This window comes from Rhinolophus ferrumequinum, chromosome 16, assembly GCF_004115265.2.
Source record: "Rhinolophus ferrumequinum isolate MPI-CBG mRhiFer1 chromosome 16, mRhiFer1_v1.p, whole genome shotgun sequence".
In the NCBI taxonomy this organism is placed as follows: domain Eukaryota; kingdom Metazoa; phylum Chordata; class Mammalia; order Chiroptera; family Rhinolophidae; genus Rhinolophus; species Rhinolophus ferrumequinum.
The window spans coordinates 27,060,178-27,080,858 of record NC_046299.1 but is presented as its reverse complement, the minus strand read 5'-3'; the positions used below and the strand labels follow the sequence as shown (position 1 = coordinate 27,080,858).

General features: G+C 46.3%; 1 protein-coding gene across 1 annotated transcript in view; it reads right to left on the bottom strand.

Moving 5' to 3' along the window:
* TLL2 (tolloid like 2) overlaps positions 1–20,681 on the bottom strand; it is a 116,024-nt gene that overhangs the window by 78,631 nt on the left and 16,712 nt on the right. Inside the window, exon 2 of the mRNA XM_033129759.1 lies at positions 9,430–9,522. Coding sequence (XP_032985650.1) covers positions 9,430–9,522 — 93 coding nt within the window. The remainder of the gene's footprint in view (positions 1–9,429; positions 9,523–20,681) is intronic.

Below are 20,681 nucleotides of genomic sequence, written 5' to 3'. Positions count from 1 at the left end.
GCAGGAAGAACCTATTCTGATGCCAATGCCTGTTCTAGGCCACAAACCACCCCCTGCAAGACACTGAGTGTCTTATTGGCCTTTTCTGTCATTTCCCCCCAGTGCCCTTCAGAGCCCAGCACATGGCATTCTGTATATCAAGCAGGAGCCAGACACTGAAAGCTCATGGAAAAGAAGAAAATAGGTTGCCGAGGCAGGATCATTTTCCAGACAGCCAGGCAATAGCTGAAGCTCGAGGACCCTCCTCCCTTGATGGAGAAGAGAGAAGTGGCTCTGGCCAGTGTTATGGGACCTGAATGAAGGCCCAAGGATGGTGTCCCTTACCCAGCGGCCCAAGATGCCACCTCAAATGCCTAGAGTTGGGAGGCCAGGCACATAATATATCAGAGTGGAAAAGGTCAGGTGTGAAATATGGTTAGGGAGTAGTGGGGTTGGTGGCAAACCGCAGAGCACCTGGTCCTCTTGAGTTCAACCCATCATTATAAAACTCTGCTGATTATTGCCATGTGGGGTTGCTAGACTAGACTAGCATCGCCAGATCTTCCAACTTTTCAAGAGAAGCCAGAATTCTGGATATTTATGAGAAAACTGATTTTTTAAATGTTGGCAGTAAATTAAAAAAAAAATTATGCACTACAAAATAAACAAAGCACATCTGCAGACCAGATTTGGCTCATGGGCTGACCCCTTAGGACCTCTGGGATGCAGAGTGATTGGAAAAGTCATGCCTGTAAGGGGTGCCAATGTGAGAGAAGACAGGAGTTCCTTGGGCAATGGCAGCCAAGGGATGCAGGCGCGTTATGGAGGGCCTGGGAAGCAGAAGGCAAGGCGCTGCAGGAGCAGGACGGGGCGGATAAAGTTCAGAAGCTCAATGATAAGGCCAGCTGGGGCTTTTGTCTCACTGTTTTGGGTAAACAGGATCATTAAAGGACACCTAAGAAAAATAAGATGACCAGAACACAGGATGGGAGTCCACTGGCAACTCCAGCCGCCATCACTACCTTCTCTCTCTGGACCTCCGTGGAAACCACAGAAATAATGGCCTGCAAACATCGGTGTGAACAGCCCCCAAAGAAATGTGACTTTGTCCTGCATATCAGTCACAGGACAGCATGATGGGGATGCAGGAGCCTCATCCCAAACTCATACCAGTGGGGCCACCTGCCGCCCCTCAAGCTTCCCAGTCTAGCCCACTTGTCACTGGTGCAGTGTCTCCATCCCTCACGAACTCTGCTGTGGGAGGCAGGCTGACCTTTCTTAACCTCCTTTTCCAGCTCATTGTTGTTTGTTTTTGTTTTCTAAGATGGCACAAAGAAAGGCCATAGCCACATTTCTGCCAACGCCTATGGGAGCCCACCAGAGGGTCTCTGGAAGGTCTTAGGTTAGATGCAATTTGAGCAGACTGTTCTAAAATTCCAGGAGGCATCAATGAAGGAGGAGCCAAAGACACTGTGGTTACCTAATCAGCCATGCGTGCAGTAGACACCACGCATTGAGTCCCTATACATTCATTATCTTTGGCTACAGAACCAAGACAGACTCATTCTTGTCCCTCAGGGATCTTAGAGTCCAACCCATCCATTATACAGATAAGGAAACTGAGGTCCCATGAGGTGAAATAACATGGCCAAGATCTGCTGTGCAGAGGGTAACTCTAAAGGGTCGTGGCACTGGTTTTGTCCCCAAACAACTTAGTTTATCATCATGTTCAATAACAAAATACTTGAGTAGTAAATGCATTGGAAACGAAGGTCAATTCTCAGCGGTAACAAAGTGCACATATCTAAAAGAGGCCAAGAAATACAGAGCGAAGGTGCACAGCTTTAAGAAAACTACAAATGCTAAGTTCAAAAATTGTAGGAGGTGACTACTTATGGGATAAAAGCACCCTTTATTTTGTCAAAAAGGATCCATGACAGGTTCTCTTAAGTCGGGGTGGGGGATATTTTTTATGTCATTTCATTCTGCTCTTTATTTATGTAGCCCTTCAATCAACTACTATTTCAATCAAGAACAGGAAACACAGAATACCATCTAATAAATGCAAACAAAAACATATGCAGTGAAAGGAGAGCGAAAATAGAATCAGATTCAAAAGAACCAAACAGTGATGCTTGGGGAGGTGAAGCACAATCTTGTGGCCAAAACTGAGAGGCAAAGTTGGACCCTCATCTGATACACGCCATGCCCGTCTCTTACAAGGCTATGCCCCAAAATTCCATGCATTAAAATGGCTGATGGGAACTCCTACAGTATTTTCCCGTGCACATAATATAATGACAAAGTGGGTATGAGGTTACCAGGCTTCTCCCCGGGACCAGACTAAACCCAAAGGAAGCTACCTCCACACCTCCACACCTGGGAGAGGTCAGTTTGCTCACCCATCGCCTCTGAGAAGAAAAGCCAGCTTGTTTCTTTCTCTCTAATTTCTAGTCCAATCCCCAAGAGGCTGGCTCTTCTACTTCTGTCTTAGATGGCCATGAGACTATATTCTTAAATAAAGTCCTTTACTTGATCTATCTGAGTGGCATTTGGTATCTTGAAACTGAAGGGAAGTTGTCTGGAATGTCAGGTCCTAAGCTCTTGTTTGTCCTGGATCTCGAGTTAATCTCCCCCCATTTAGACTCAGGCTCCCAGATTTGTGGCCCATGAGGAGGTCTGGGACAACGGCTCCCTGCATAGGTAGATGTCCACAGGTGGTCACTACCCCTCCCTTAACCGGTTCTGAGCCCCACTGTGGCTCCAAGAGGAAGCCCAGCTCAGTTTCTCCAAATTCTGATCAATGCAACCACAGTAAAAATCAACCAAAAGGTGAATTTACTTTTCCCAACACTTCAAGTTCACAGTGAACTATGGCTTCAATCCAAGGTATAAGTCAGCCTCCGAATGAGGCCCCAGGGAATGAGCTGATAGAGTCCTTATGTTGCATTCTTTTCTCCTTCCCAAAGAACAGATGTGCGTTTTATCAGATGCCTCTTTATCATCTCAAATCATCTTACTAAATTGAAAACTTTACGGGCGGAATAACTGCCAGGCCTTGCCCAGTTCCAGCTTTGCCTCCCAGCTGCCCACTGCTGTCTACGGGCTGAGCCAACCAACCCTGTCCTCCTTCAGGGGGATTTAAAGCATTTGGGCTCAACCCTTGAGGGTCTCAACAGCACATCTTTGGCCCCAATTTTGATCTGTGGGATTCGGCTGAATTTCTGACGCTCGTCCCCGTCTTATTCTCTCAGGCCAAGCTTCTGACTCGCAGCGCTCCCTAATACTCACTTCCCAGTAGAACCAGGGGTCCTTGCCTTGTTCTTCTGAGCTCCCAGCACAGAACTGGAACTTTCTGTGAGTTCTTCTAAAGGCCTCTCTGATGCTATGTGCCAGGGTCTCTGCCCTCACACGAACATTGCTGCCTCCCCACGGCCCTGCTCTGCCTCCATCAGGCCCTGTGCCCCAGGCTGGCTGGACCCCAACACCAACCCCTGCCTGATGACAGCTGTCACTGGGGGACTTCTCTCCACATGGAAGTTCTGCCTACTGGACCATCCCTCCTCTGGATGCCATTTTCAGATACTCCCCGCAAGGTGACCTGGGCTTGCCCAGCATAAAGGCACCACCCCCGAGCATGAGCCTTTCTTTCATTGCTGGCACCCATTCTTGGCTGAGACTGAGAAATCACATATTCAAACAAACAGCGCTAATCCCACCTGGCTTGTGGGAGGAGCAGGGAAGCGAGGAGGCCACCGTGCTCCTGAGGTTCAGGGCACCATTCACAATTCAAAAATGTTTGTCTGACACCATTCATGTGCCCAGCCTGATGCTGGAATTCAAGATGGGGAGCCAAGACCAAACGAGGACAAGTCACAGCTATTGACAGTCTGGTGGATGTGGCAAGGCACACACTGAGTGGCCCCCTGGGATAAGAGAGGGCAGGAGGGGACATGGAGCACATCCTCGTCTTTTCCTATTACCTCCCAAAGGTAAAGATGGGGAGACCAAGTCCTCATAGCTCCAGGGGACAGGGTTAGTGGTGGTGCCAACAGCTGTTTCTAGAAGTAATGGAATATAGAGGCTTAGACATCAGACAGTTAAGTCCTAACCTTGGCTCTGCCAATAACTAGTTGTGTAGTCAAACACAGGTTACGTACCCATCTGAACATTAGCTTTCACATCTACAGGTACTCACAGTACCTGCCACACAGAGCTGTTGTGGGAAGATTCCATGAGATCATGGACATACGTATACGACGAGGTATAAGTAGTACACACCACATGGTAGTTATTATTGTTCTCTGTGTTGTTGCTGTTAAAGAAGAATGAGCATCTAATCCATTTTCAGATCTCTGTACGGCCAACATGATGACCCCGAGTTTGACTCAGGAGGATTCAGGAGGTCTTTATGTTGGGGATTGACAGAGATTTTCCATGTGCTGGTGAGATCTAAATCTAAGGATCTGATCAGATCACAGTGGTGCAGGCCCAGCTCCAGAGACCCCATGGGGGTGCTGGCAGAATACTGCAAAGACAAAGAATCCCAAGGCATTTAGGGAGTGTGGAGTCTGGGACACAGAGGTGAAACAAGCATTTAGAGCAAGGCTGGTTTCTTAAATAGCCATGGACACGGCCCAGTAGCTCAGAATAGACAAGATGGGAAACATCAGCTTCTGTCAGAGCCAATAAGTAATTAAAACCATTTCCCCTTTCGGAGTCCTCGTTACAAAGGTCAAGAAATCAGATCCATTATCCGGATGGCGATAACTGCAAGGTGAGATTTCCTCTCCAGGTTTCCAGACATTTGCAAAGACGGGACTGTGCAACATGGTCTTCCCGGACTCTCTAAGGAAGAAACAAACACACAAAAGGTCCAAGACGTCAACCACACAGGCCTTTCCTCCACATCTCATGTGGTTAGGAGAAGAGGAGTCTCAGAACTCAGAAACTGAGCCATCAGGCTCGGCACCATCCCTTCGAAGAGGAAGCAAGAGGGTGGGGCGTGTGTGTGCCTGCGTGTGTGCCTGTGTGCGTGTCCTGCTAAGTACTTCCTTCACTACACAGCTAATCCGATTAGCAGCTGTAGGAAGTTCTGCACTGTGAATGCAAGGGCCCCATTCATACAACAGCTTGGCCAGGCCTGCCCAGAATTCCCATTCTTCTCACTGCAAATAGAATGCACACGGGACTTTCCCTTCCTCGAGAATGCCCCCCGACACACACAGCCAGAATGCTGTTGCCATTTCCTCTGGCAGCTCCTGTGGCAGGGAAATGGGCCTGTCCAAAAATTGGAAGCAATCCCAAGTACAAAATGAGGCTAATTTTAACAGCACTGTCAACTCCGGCAGTCTCCCAAGCTGGCAGCTGTGCTGAACGCACACCAGTTGTAGGGCCCTGGGTGAGTCACTGGCTTTCTCTATGCCTGCATTTCTTTTTCTGTCAGATGCAGACTTGGAGCAGAGGGCATAGCTGGAACACAGCCTGCAAGGAAGGACACTCAGGGCCTGCACAGACACAGTGTCACTGTTTGGCTGGAGGATGAGGAGAGAGAAGGGAGCTGAATATGCAGGTTGTGGACAAAGCATGGAGGGCCTTGGGGGTCAGACTAAGGAATGTTCTAGGAGAGGCTCCTTCCTGCCTCTTCCTGGCTTGTGGCAGCTCCCAGCAATCCTTGGTGTTCCTTGGCTTGCAGCTGCATCACTCCAAGCTCTGCATCCCTCTTCACATGGCCTTCCTCTCTGTATCTCTCTGTGTCTCCTCTTCTTACGAAGACTCCAACCATTGGACTTAAAGTCCATCCTAAGATCTCATCTCAAGATCCCTAATGAATTAGATCTCCAAAGACTCTATTTGCAAATAAGGTCACATTCTGAGGTTCCAGGTAGACATGAATTTGGAGGGACACTATTCAACCCAGGACAGTGGCTGCAAGGTCAGGGCCAGGAAGATCACTTGGAAGCAGGATGGGGGGAGAGAGACTTGAGGCAGGGAGACTGATTGGAACTAATCACCCTGATCCGGGGCCCTAAGTGAACAGGGAGGGTGCTGGGGGGTCCCAGAGCCCTCAGAGGCTTTGTGTGTGTGTGTGTGTGTGTGTGTGTGGCCAGTGCAACACCCTGAGTGGGCTATTAAACCAACCCAGACACATGGTCTTAGCTCACACCTTGGCCCAGGTACGAGGTAGACTCCAGCCTACCTTCCAGTGATGGCAGAGGAATGTTTCCATGCACCTGTTGTTCTTGTTCCTTCTAACTAACAACACAGCTGGGTGGACAGATGGGTACAGGGGAAGACACACAGCCTGTGAGGGGGGAAACCCGGGTTCTAGTGCTGGTTCTGCCACTGACTGAGCTTGGGACACTGGGCTCTTCTAGGAAATGAGGCCAACCAGATCCCTTCTAGGGCAATGACATTGATTCACTCTGCAGCCAGGAAAGCAGCACCAAGTTCACAGGATGAACCAGGGAAAGGAGCCCTCCAGGGGCTGTACTGCATCCTAACCGCCTCCAAGGATTCACCTTGAGCCTCACACACACACAAAATCATCAGGTGAACTTACTAAAGCTGGCAAGTGAGATAACCTATACCTAAGAAGACGTCCTTTCAAACATGTGGAACTATGAAATGGCAATAAAGGTGTGGTTCCTTTTTAATTTATGTTTTAAAAAATCAAAGCAAATGTTTAAAGGTTAATGTTCAACGTTGTTCACCGTAGCAATGTTTCTAATAGGAAAAAAAGTGACAGGTAAAAAGGAAAACCACCTTCATTCCCATCTGTTCAGTAACTTGTGGCAGAGCTGTACATTACATGTGACAGATCACAATGTCCTGCACGAAAAGATGTCCATGACGTGTGTCAAGTGAAAGACACAAGTTACACACGAGCATGTTGAGGAAAATCCCTTTTATGTTTTAAAAAATCTCTGTATGTTCATGGCCCAAGGGCAGTAAGCCTGGAAGGAATCCAGCAAACAGGTAATGATGAGAATGCATCCTCGGGGCTGGGATCACAGGGGATTGTCACTTTCTACAATTTTGAACTATTGGGCTTTTTTTTTTTAACAACTGGCGCATTAGTTTAATCAGAAAAGACAATAAAAAGTATTCCCATTCTGAAAATAAAATATTCTAGATAGATGCAAAGCATTCTTGGCCCTCAGACAAAAGTAATCAGGATAAAAATCACCTTGCCATAAAAACACACTGGAAAAATACACACACACACACACACACACACACACACACACACCAAGCTTGGGAAGGCAGAAACACCAGGAGGGTACATGTTTCAAAGGCCTCAAGCTTAAGCCCCTGACGTTCCCTGCAGCACATGGCAAATTTCCTCCATTCTCTATTTTAACCTTAAACCCTCCAGGTCACTGGTCTTTATGCAAATACTACTAATAACAATGAGGAGGAAGAGGCAGACCTGATATTATTGAGCATGTATTATGTGCCAGACACTGTGTTAAGCACTTTACACATATTCTTTATTTGTTTATTTTTTTTGTCCTCACATTACTATTCCTACTTGACAGATGAAGGAACAGAGGCCCAGATCAAGGATTCAAACCCAGGCTGTCTGACCCCCAAGTCCATAACTGTGACCAGTGTTTTAACCACCTTCCTGGAAGCAAAGCCCTGTGGGAGCGCTCTGTTAACAAAGGACCCAAGGAGATGGCTCCCGGGTCTGCTAGCCACTGCCTACCTCTTCCTTCTCCCTTCTCCCCCGATGCTGGCCAATGCCTTTCAGGTAAAAAAGCTGGGCCACCTATAGGGGTTCCAAAGCCTAATATAATGTAGACTCTGCCCTCTCTTAGCTCACAGGGGAGAGGGAAAGAAAAGATAGGCACTAAGTTCTTAGACCACAACGCTGACCTTTCCCACCCACCCCCCTGACAGGTACCTTCACCATCTTCCCCAGCCCACCTCTCCAGGTGCCTCTCCTTATCACAATCCCTCCGCCCCCAAAAAAGCCACCCTCCAGTGACTACACTTTCCCTCTGTTCCCTAAATAAAGACAGCCCCTCTCACACTCACCGTCCTTGCACATTGCTTCCTCTCTGCCTGATATGTCTTCCTTTGATTCTTCACCTAAGGCACTCCTAGTCATTCTTCAAGACACAATGTAAGAGTGCCCATTTTCATGATGCCTTTCTTGGCTCACCTAGTATGTTTCTCCACTCGCTCTTCTCTCTCCCCATTGCTCCTGGGTCATTACAGCACTTGCATGGAGGGATTACAGTGTGTCTCCTTATATTTCAGTCTCATTCCACTAGATTGGGAGCACCTTAGTGACAATATCTGCCAGTGCCTGAGAATGTCTTATATGCCAGGCAGCAGGCTAGCGCAGCATCACCGGAGCTGATCCTCCCAACCCCCTATGCAGCTGAGTGTTGGTTTCATCCTCATTTTATAGATAGTAAACTGAACCTTAGAGATGTGAGAGAGCTTGTCCAGGTCTAAACTCTGCCTGGCGTGAAATGTTGCTTTGAAGGCAGAGATCACACCTTATTCCTCTTTCTCTCTCCAGCACTGCATTTGGCCCATGAAATGTGTTCAGAAAAAGACTATAAAGCTCCAGGTATGCAAGATGAGTAAGTTCTGGAGATCTGCCATAGCACATCATGCCTGTAGTTTATAATACTGTATTGGACTCTTAAAAATTTGTTAACAGGGTAAATTTCACGTAGTGGTCTCACCACAATTTTTTTAAAAAAGTCTCAAGAGAAAGGAAGGGTGGGTGGAGGTGTCACAGGTAGCAGAGCTAGGGTAACGTCTGGCACCTGTGAGCCTTAGTCACCAAGTAACAAGCCATCATGAGCCACACCAGCCCATCAGCCCCACAGTCAGCCTTCCGGGGCACTTCCAAGAACGGACATTCCACAGAGCTGAGGCGTCTGTGCCCGGTGGGCAGGGAGGTGAGGAGAATTCAAGAGACCGGTCCCATTACTGTTCACTCCAAGGTGGGGGCAGGAGGGAGAGGGAGAGAACAGTGATCGGTCTGAAGCCCCACCTGTGTTTCCTGGCCCCAGGGGATTTTCACCTGGGTTGCTGGGCCAAACACGTGCAGGACACCCCACGAGCAACCATCTCCCTGGTGCTAAGCATCATCGTCAGATATGCCCTCGATGAGGCCCACCCAGAATCCTCTCCAGTGGGGAAGCGTTGGACCCCGAGGCCAGAGTCCCGAGAACATCCATTGAGCTCAAGCCTAAACCCTTGGATAAGGAGGCACGCCAGCCCTTCTCAGAAGGGTCAGCACACGGGGAGGCTCCGGCGCCACCATCTGCAGTGGAGAAGGAGGGGTGACCCCTTGGTTTTCCACAGTCAGGTGGGTACTGAACTGACAGGTCAAATAAGGGTGACTTGTGGTTCACATCTGCCCCTGCTGGCGTCCCGGACCCCTCCCTCCGGGGCAGGGGAAGTAGTATATGCAGTACTTACCTGTTCGATGTCCCATTTCCTCCACTGACGGTTTGTCTATGTGAAATAACTTCAAGTCCTCTTCATCTAAGGCAATGTCTCCCCAAAAGACAGCTGGGAAGAAAAAACATAAATGGGTCAATTTAAGCTGGAGGTTAAGAAGTGGATTTAGTAATGCCCCAGAGGGCACTGGGTATTGGGTAGCAAACTCTAGAAAAGACAGTCCATCCAATCAAATTTCTTCCTGACCTAGGACTGGTAGAGAAAAAGGAATGAATGATATAATTCTGTGCATCAGAGCTACAGGGCTGGGGCCAACCATCATGAAAATCAAAGGCCTAAGTCTGTACGGTATTTTGAAAGATCACCCTGCCTTACTCTAGCTGTAGGCAGCTCTGGGCAAAACCACCACACAAAGACAGCTGTTGCTCTCTTCTTCAGAGCCCCCAGGATATAAAAGAAAAATCTAATGTGATAAGTGACACTATTGTTCACAATAGTTGCTGTCCTTCCCTAAGGAATGGTTATATTTCCCTGCCCCACTGATGTCAGGATTAGCCAGTTTACCTGCTCTGACTAATTAAATGTGAGAGAAAGCTTTAAGAGCTGTGTCCTCTTTTCCCTTTCCCTGATGACAAGCAAAATTCCAGAAGGAGGCAACTCTATCACCCTGGGTTCTGGAGTAAACACGAAGTGGAGCAGAGGAATGGCTAATTAGAGTGGATATGTAGTATGAATGAGGAAAATAAAAACTGTTATTTTTATAAGTCTCTGAGATTTGGAGCTATTTGTTATTAGACCATAACTTCTTTATCCTGACTAATACAAAAATTGTTATCAAAAGTGGTATGCTACTGTAACAAAAATACATTGTCTTTGGGACACACAGTGAGTGTCAAGGAAACTGTTACTAAGGCTGGAAGGAGGTGATCTATGTTATACAGTGATGAACTATTTGGTAAAACTGTTGCCTGCATCAACTTAGAAGGCAGATGATAAACTGAATGAGTTGCTGTCTTTAGGTGAAGAGACTAGAAATCAGAATGTTAACTGCATGCCTTGGTTGCCATCAGCTGTGTCTGACAAGGTACTACAAGAAAGATAAGAGCTTGGGCAGCCGGATGGCTCAGTTGGTTAAGAGCATGAGCTCTGAACAACAGGGTTGCCCAATTCGATTCCCACATGGGCCAGTGAGCTGTGCCCTCCGCAACTAGATTGGAGGACAATGACTTGAAGCTGATGGGACTGGAGAAACAGTGTTCCCCAATATTCCCCAATAAAAACTGAGAAAAAAAAGAACAAAGATAAGAGCTTTAAAAATAATTGGACATGGAAGCATCACACTCCCTGAATTCAAACTATATTACAAAGCTATACTAATCAAAACAGCATGGTGGTAACATAAAAAGAGACACACAGATCAATGGAACAAAATAGAGAGCCCAGAAATAAACCCACGCATATATGATTAATTAATTTGCAACAAAGGAGCCAAGAATTTACAATGGGGAAAGGACAGTCTCCTCAATAAATGGTGTTAGGAAAACTGGACAGCCACATGCAAAAGAATGAAACTGGTCCTCTGTCTTACACCATACACAAAAATTAACTCAAAATGGATTAAAGACTTGAACATAAGACCTGAAGCCATAAAAATCCTAGAAGAAAACATAGGTGGTAATCTCCTTGACATAGATCTTGGGGATGGTTTATTGAACATGACACCAAAAAGCAAAATGAACAAAGGCAAAAATAAACAAGTGGAAGTACATCAAACTAAAAAGCTTCTGCATAGCAAAGGAAACCATCAACAAAATAAAAAGGTAAGCTAATGCATGAGAAAAAATATTTGCAAACCGTATGTCTGATAAGGGGATAATATCTAAAATATATAAAGAATTCATTCAATTCAATGGCAGAGTAACAAACAATATGATTAAAAATAAGGAGAAGATCTGAATAGACATTTTTCCAAAGAAGACATACAGATGGACAATAGGTAGATGAAAAGATGCTCTATATCATTAATCATCAGGGAAATGCAGCTCAAAACCCAGGGAGTTATCACATCATACCTGTTAGAATGGCTATTATGAAAAAAAGAAACAAAAAACTAGAAATAACGAGTGTTGGCGAGGGTGTGGCAAAAAGGGAACCTTTGTGCACCATTGGTGGGAATGTAAATTGGTGCAGCCACTATAGAAAAGAGTATGGAGGTTCCTCAAAAAATTGAAAATGGAGCCACCATATGATCCAGCAATTGTATTTCTGCATATTTATCCAAAGAAAACCCTAATTTGAAAAATATATGCACGCCTATGTTCCTTCCAGCATTATTTACAATAGCCAAGATGTGGAAACAACCTAAGTGTCCATCGATGAATGAATGCATAAAGAAACTGTGACACACACACACACACACACACACACACACACACACACACAGAGGAATATTATTCAGCCATAAAGAAAAATGAAATCTTGCCATTTACTACAACATGGATAGTCCTCAAGGGCATTATGCTCAGTGAAATAAGTCAGAAAGAGAAAGACAAATATTGTATAATCTCTCTTTGTGTGGAATATATATATATCAATCACAGATACAGAGAACAGATTGGTGATTGCAAGAGGCAGGGAGTTGGTGAAGGGGATGGGTGAAATTTCGCTTACATAAATTAAGTTTTTAAAAAAAGAACTAGGAAATTTATAGTAGGAATGAAAAGGAATAGAGAGACTCCAGAAATTCAGGGACTTGGAGAGTTGGAAGAATTCACCTATTTTCATCACTAAATAATAAGAGAAAAAAACTGAGAAGGCCTTTGAGTAACAAAGGCGGATCAAAACTCAGCTCTGTGGTTGGAGAACTGGGAACCCTCATCCACTGCTAGGGGGAATGTACTACGGTTTACTCCCTAAGGAAAACTATTTGGCAATTTCCTGGAAAGTTAAACAGAAACGTATTATAAGACCTAACAATTCCACTCCTAGGGATCCTCCCAAGGAAAATAAAAACACAAGTTCACACAAAGACGTGTATTCAAATGTTTATAGAGCCTTATTCATAACAGCCCCAAACTATCAACCATTGAGAGAATAAACAAAAGGTGGTATATCTATATTAATGGAAAGCTACTTAGCAATTAAAAAGAACAAACTATTGACACATGCTACAATATGTATGAATCTCAAAAACACGCTAAGTGAAAGATGCTAGATGCAAAAGACTACATATTATAGAATTCCATTTATATGAGCTGTCTAGAATAGGCACATTGATAGGGCCAGAAAGAATATTAGTGATTGCCTAGAGCTAGGGGTGGGAAAGAAGCTCACCTATAAAAGGGCATGAGGGAAGTTTTCGATGCTGTAGAAATCAGAACTGGACTGTGGTGATGATTGCACAACTATAAAATTACTTAAATCATTGACTTGTACACTCACTTTCGCCTTGTTGAAATGTGTAACAAAGTTGTCTTGGCCAATGATAGCTTCCAGCTGCCTATCCTGAGGCCTTTCCACCTCTCTGAGGACTTAGCACAAGATAGTCCAAATACAGTGTCATCTTTTCCTCAAAGAAAAATATGTCCTGTGTCAATCCTGTTATTCATGATGGCATGTGATCAGTAGTTCTCACACATTCTGAGAGCAGAAAGAGAGAAGCAAGAGGGTGGGAGGAGAAGGGGTGGGTTAAAAGGAACTGGAAAGACCCAAGCAATCTAAGGAATATAATGGTCTTCAAACTTTTGTGCTTGCCGACGTATTCCCTAAATCATTTTTAAAAGCTCCAGATCCTCACGTAGATGGTTAGCCGGACAGCTATGATTTTTCGCCGTAAGTTTAAATACATTTATTTTGTTCAAAAGAAGTAGAAAATAGTGAACAGTTTATAAGATGAGGATTGACTATAATTGGAATAACTGTTTCCTGATGTGATTTGGTGAAACAGATGTAATTACCTTATTGAATAACACATGCTGAATCTGAAAGAAAGCAAGGAAAATGTTTATCTTGGGTCTTATTCATGTAGAAGTCCAGAACAATTCCAGTTACACTTAAAAGAATCGCTGTCATTAACTTACCCTACTTTAGTTGTTCTGAACTCAAAACATTCCACTATGCACCCAGCATCCCGCTAACGGAAATCCATACAGATAGGAAAAGGCAGGAGAACTACAAGTCTAAGATGCCTTGATTCGTCATTAGAGATGGCTGCTCTGTAACCGTTTCTAATTTTTCCTTTGGTGCTCACAGGCTTTTGTACCTGGGGTGATGTACTCAGTGGGATTCAGGATGGGTGAAAGGAGAGCCTCTCTTTTGTAACGTGGAGGAAGGGCCACCGAGACCAGGGCATCTTTCAGCAGTTGTAATAGAATTGTCTTTGTTCCAGAATCATACACGGAAATTCATTCCCTTAAACTCTCTTAGTAATGTACTCCTTGTAAGACTCCGGGACTCCTGCACACACAAGTTTGAAAACCAGGAAGTGACAGAGGCCATGGCAAAGCAGCATGGGAGATACTTCCCTTGCACTGTCCCAAGGATTTGCTCAGCCCCCTTTGGTCTCCACCTTCCTTTGAGCCCTTCGAGCACAGCACTAAGGCGTCCTCCTGACCTCAAAGGGCAGGAGCCCCAGGCTGATTGCCTTGAAGGGAATTCTCCACGAAGGCACTTCCTGCCTACAAGCTTTGAATTGTTCACCTGGGAAGACAGGTTGATTAAAATTATGTGCCTTCTCACCAGAGAGATCCTGAGTTCAAATCCCATTGTTGCCATTTAATAGCTGCATGACCTTGGGCAAATCACTTGATCTCTCTGAGCCTCAGTTTCCTCTTCTGGAAATAGAAGTACCTACCTTGTAGAGTTGGCGAGAATTACACAAGTGTGTTAAGCACTCGGTATGGGGCCTGGCCTACAGTAACTTTCAGTGGATAGTGGTGCCACTCTAATTTTCACTGGGTTCCTCTTGGCCCCTTCTCTCCCTACTCTACTCTCTCTTCATCCAGACGAGCCTGCCCCTGCAGTGTTCAACTTGATTCCCATCACCGACACCCATGCCTCCGCCATGACGGTCTCCCTCCCACCCCTGAAACACTCCTTCCTTTCTCTGCCTTCCTCTATGAGTCTCAATAAGACAATGTCAGCCAGACAATGGGGGAGCTACACTGTGTCCATATATTCACCTAACAAATATTTACGGAGCCCACTAAATGCCGGGGTGAGGGTGGAAGAAGTGAAGCTGGGGTTATGGATTTCCCATATGCATCACTTCTTTTACTTTTCTCATTCCCATTTTACAGATGAAAACCTGAGGGAGAAGGGACTGACTCACTCAGGTCACACAGCCAGCAAGTAGTAGAGCCCGAATCCCAAAACCTGGGCTCTTTCCAGTCCCCCAAACTGCCTTCCTCAGCTTGTAGCAACTACTCAGCTTCCCAACTTCTGCCAGATTCTAAACGCCTTGAGGACAGGCTCTAGGTATAATGCACATATTTCACACAGTAAATTCCATTTTATACACTCTAAGGAAAGTCGTCATGTGAGATGCTGCGTATGCCTAGTGGCTAAGAGTGAAAATACTGAATCACACAGACTGGGGCTTAAGTTGTACCTGTGTACACTTGGGCAAGTAACTTAACTTCTCTGTGCCGCAGTTTCCTCATCTTTCAAACGGGAATAAACAATAATAATATCTTCCCCACAACGTTGCTGTGAGCATCAACTGCGATAATACCGTTTCCCCGAGAATAAGACTTAGCCAGACCATCAGCTCTAATGCGCCTTTTGGAGCAAAAATTAATATAAGACCCGGTCTTATCTAACATAATATAATATAAGACCGGGTCTTATATTAGTTTTTGCTCCAAAAGGCGCATTAGAGATGATGGTCCGGCTAGGTCTTATTCTCGGGGAAACACGGTATGAGTAAGTGCTTCTTAGGACACGGCTGGCATCTGGCACCACTCAGTAAACAGAAGACAGTCACCTGAGCTGCATCCTCCAGACATGGAGATCCTTGACAATGGCCTATGTCAATGGTGCTGCGCTGTGAAGCCAGGAGATGTTCTTACAATTATGGCGCCCATAGGGGTCACTGACTTACCGCTAGCACCCAACCCAAGGCAGCCCTTACCCACAGCAGCCAAAAGAGGGCGCTGGCGTGCCCTCTTCTGGGAGCACATGGGAAGACCACGTGGCCTCATGGCCTGCCACTGGACTCCATCCCACCTCAGGACCTAGAGAGTCTTCCCACATCCAACCTAGTGGCCTATCCTGTGGTACGAGAGGCTCCCTGTCTCCATGTCTAGATCCCACTCTGCCTTTCTGTCCTACAGATCCCGTCTCAGGATCTCAAAGATACTTCCTGAGGGTATCCCTCGAGGACACAGTCCAAGGAGGCTGCGGGTCGTTACCTAGAGAGGACGCCTCCAATAAAACAATTCCCCAGCACTGCTCTGGGCCCTGGAAGCTTCCTAACATCAAACTCAAGAGCCAGTAGGCTTCAAAGCAGAGTGGCCGGCCCCCCAGGGTAGCGGTCCAGAATCAAGATGTCATCTAGAGTCCTACCCTGCAACCCCTTTCCATGGATATAAGCATGCTGTGCAGGGAGGCTGAGCAATTTGTTCAAGGTCACTTAGCAAGTAACTTGGCAGAGCCAAGACTCAAGTCCAGGTCAATTCTCATTACTCTCTGGTCTGAACTACCGGAGCAGAATTTGTCCACAAGCATCTAGGAGCCAGAGGTAAAAACCTTTACACCAAAGGGGGAAGAAATTGGCTTTTAACATTTTATTTATTTTATTTATTTATTTTTTAAAAAACAACACAAATTTATTGTCTCAATTTGGGAGTCTGGAAATCTGAGATCAAGGTGTTTGTAGGGCCACATTCCCTCAGAAAGTGCCAGGGAGAGATCTGTTCCAGGCTTCAGAGAGTTTCCAGCTTAGATAGTTTCTTGGCTTGTGGCAGCATAATTCCAATTTTCACATGACATTCTCCCTGTGTGAGTATCTGTGCCCAAATTTCTGCCTTTTTAAAGGACACCAGTCATATTGGTTTGAATGGTTGGTTTGATTGCAGGACCCACTGGAGACTTTGGATAATTTTTTTTCCCCCCGAAGCTCTTTTTTTTAAAAAATTTATTGGGGTGACAATGGTTAGTAAAATTACATAGATTTCAGGTGTACAATTCTGTATCACATCATCTATGAATTACATTGTGTGTTCACCACCCAGAGTCAGTTCTCCTTCCATCACCATATATTTGATCCCCCTCACCCTCATCTCCCACCCCCCCCCCTTACCCTCTGGTAACCACTAAACTATTGTCTGTGTCTGAGTTTTTTTTTTTTTTCCTTAGACGTTTATCATTTATATCCCTCATACTGTGGACCCCCTACCCCCCATCCACTATCTCTCTGACATCGCACCGAGCCATCCCATTTCCACTATCTCCACTCCCAATGCTGTACTCTGCCTCTTGTAAATGTATACATACCTATATATACATATATATATATATATATATAATATTATAGTTGGCATAAGTAAGTCTGAGACAATGGGAGGAGCCAGCACTCCAGACTCCTTCCACAACGTGTTCTTCTGAACAGAGGTCCTCCAAGGATCTCAGCCAACGCACTGTAGGGGAATGTAAGAAAGCTGGAGTGACACACCCAGGTAGGCTCATTGTGGAATTTCTCACAGGTCACAGCTTCAAGTCAATGCAATATCTACTACGGCTTAATGGCTCCTCCTCTGGGAAAAAGGCACGGTAAATGGCAGACTGAGGAAAGAAGGAAGGAAAGAAGGAAGGAAAGAAGAAAGGAAGGAAGGAAGGAAGGAAGGAAGGAAGGAAGGAAGGGAGGGAGGGAGGGAGGGAGGGAGGGAGGAAGGAAGGAAAGAAGGCAGGAAGGAATAAGTGCCACGGGAGCCACTGGGTTGGTCACATCTGAGAGGGCGGGCTCCATCTCACTGCAAGGATTTCGAAGGCTGCACCCGGGGAGTTAGAGAGGGAGCCCATTTCTGAAATAGCCTCCCGTCTCAACCAAAGAAAGCCTATGTCTCCTGTCTGTTCAAAGATAGTTCTTGCTGGCCTCTGCTGAATGGCCTGGACGGTCCTACTGTTCCACAAGGGCCATAGGAAGTACCACACCTGAGCCATGCCCCCATCCCCTGAGCTGAGGCTACCCTCTAAAAAACAGCTGTTTTACTTGAACTTCTCTGTGATATCATCACAACTGAAGTTAATTAATACTGGAGTTTAACTTCTATCTTTGCAGTTTCATGAAGCCAAGTACTGCGTCTGCCTGGCCTATTATTGTTCTATCCTCAGCACGTGGCACACAGTGGAGGTGCCGGAAGTATTTGTTGAATGAATGCCTAAAAAAGCTCCTAAGGCCACAAAGGACTGTCTTCTGCCCTGAGTCTCTCCACCCTGGGGTGGAATCCGAGGCTCGGCAGAGCTTCTCAGCCTTTCGTTAAGGGTTATTTACACCCCAGCAGAAAAGAGTACACATGCTCCTGTAAGGACAGTGACTGTCAAACAGACTGAGGCCATGTCAGGAAATGAGGACAGGCCATTAGCGCTTAACCCTGTGGGAGACAGTTACCATGCTGCTCTCAAAACAAAAGCAAAAACATATTATGCACAAGAATCAGGCTGAATGCCTGCACCGGCTGGGAGGCCACCATAAAACCAGGCTCCAAGACACCGCTAAACGGCCTGTTGATGTGGGCAAAGATTTTCGTCTTCTTTGTTCACGAAAGTATCTCCAGTCTCCAGAACAGTGTCTGGCATCTAGAATATGATCAGGAAATATTTACTGATAAATTAATGAAAGGAGAATGAGTTCCCACTTCTATTTGTATAACTTCAATGCCCAAAGCAAGGTCAAATTACTTCCCAGCCACCTACCCACTAACCATATCTTCTTCCTTTTGAAATAACGGGAATATCTGAAAACAATAAACTGGCAAGTGATAACAAGAGGAAGGGGTATGCTGGCCAAAGGAACAGCATATGCAAAGGTCGAGGGGAGAAATAGCAAGGCACTGTCAGGGCAGGAGCAGAAAGGGACCAATGAGGGAGCCTAGATGAAGTGGGGACCCAGCCATGTGGTCTGCCGGTAATAGGGAGAGCAAGCCAGCACATGGGGCCACAGGAATTGAAAGGCTGTCGGGGACAAAAAGGAAGGTTCAAACACAGAGAACAGAATTCTGGGGCCACCAGAGAACCCACAGGGGAGTTGGTCACAGGAGTCCTCCACTGTGGTGCAGCACTTCACATTTTACCATCCCTTCCATGCGCATACTCTCCCCCAACCCTACCGCACCCTACACCCAGCTCAGGGCCTGGCAAGGGCCTTCAGTTCTGGCAGCTTCAGAATATTTCCATAAATGAACAAGTGAGTGAATGAATTCTCCTCGCTGAAGTCCTAGGGGAAAGCAGGGCTAAAACCGTTAGCCCCACTTTACGGGGGAAAGCCAGGCTTAGGGAAGTTAATGACTAACCCAAGTTTACAACCAGTGAGAAGGGGGCAGGGGCTTGAACACAGACCTGTGGGCGCTAAACTGAGAGCTTGGTTCACTGCATTACACTGGACCCCGTTTCCAGAATTAGGATGCAAGGTGAGCGCTGATCTCATGGTCAGCAGTGAAAGCCCTGTTCCTGGATGAGTCACTGGCCTGGCAAAGGCTGGACAGCCCAGCAAGGGTGCTATGAGGGGACAGAATGCAGGAGGGGTTCCCCGGGAAGGCCCTTCACACCCCTCCCCACATGACATTCCGAGAGTCTGGTTAAGCTCCTGGCGTGGGGCCTGCAGAGCGGGGCTGGCTGTGAGCCAGGCAGAAGCCCTGCCAGTCAGACGCAGACCCCTTTGACTCTGCTGCCTTCTCCCCAACCACACCCTCCCCAAGACTGTTTCCTGGCACCCAGAGATCAAGAGGCTGACACAACTCGAGGATACACTTCTGACCTTCCCAGTCCTCCTGGCCACCCCAGGCCCTGATCTGCCCCAGGGCTCACTCCAAAACCAGCAGGTCTCGGGAGGGGTCTCCAGCAGGTGTTCACCTTGCCTCGTCTCACCTCCACCAATCAGGCCGGGTCCTGATTTTCCTTTTTGCACTTACAACTTGGGTTTGCAGGTGCTTTATTGTTCGATCAACTTCCTACTTACGGACCTAATCACAAATGTTCCACAGAAAAGCTGCTTCCAGAACACAAAAGGCCCAAATTAAAGCAGTATGGAACCACTCACATGGTCTATCCTGGGGCGGAGGGAGCTTGGATGCTGGCTGTGACACTAGGCAAGTAACTTTTACCTTTGGTGGCATTTTCTTCACCCATTCAGTGAGATGGCTGAACCAGCTCAGGCATGATCCACAAACCACTTGTGTTAGAAGTGTCTAAGGAGAGTGTTGATATGAAGATCCGCAGGCCCCAACCCAGACCGATGAAGTGAGAATGTCTGGGGACAGGACCCAGGAATATGCATGTTAAATTCACACCCCACCGCCCTGCCCGGGTGACTCATGCACACTAAAGTTTGGAGACCAGTAGAGCCCATGGTCTCCAAGGTCCCTCCAGTTTCAACGTTTGATTTCACAACAATTTCTGTTCAAGAGTGTAGGGTATCCATCCAGGGCCTGCTGTTTGTCCACCCCAATAACAAGCCAGTCAGGAAGGACCTCGCTAATGTTCCATGAGATTGTCACCTAGAGATAAGCCAAGATTATTGGAGGAACTAAATATGGAGCATTCAAACCATTGGAATTCCTCTCAGGAAACAAGCTGAGGTGGGGTGGAGGGGCCAGAGGCGGGAGAGTTACAGGGAAATCCTACCCAGAGACACATTTAGTTCACTTCAAGTTTCCAGCAGAGGGATTTAACAGGTTTAAAGCAGTTTTCTGTGAATCTTTGTCAAGGGAGTGTATGTACAAACAAACAGGGAGGGTTTTTTTTTTTCTTTTTCTTTAAGTAAAAAGTTAATCGGCTTAAAGTGTGCAACTAAATAAGCAAAGCTTACATTTAAGTGACCCACAGAGAAAGGACCCCATGGAAAGAAAGTTCTAGGAAATACAATATGGCCTCTATGTTCTTTTGTAGTTTCACGCTATAAATATTCATGGGGCAGTGTTAACGGGGTCCACCGCTCTGTGCAACCACAATAGTTTTTTTGTTTATTCTCAGGACCATGAACTTTGAAACCATGAACCTAAATTTCAGAACTCTGCCTTCGGGCACGTTGGCCGAGCAGGAGGGGAGAGGTTCAG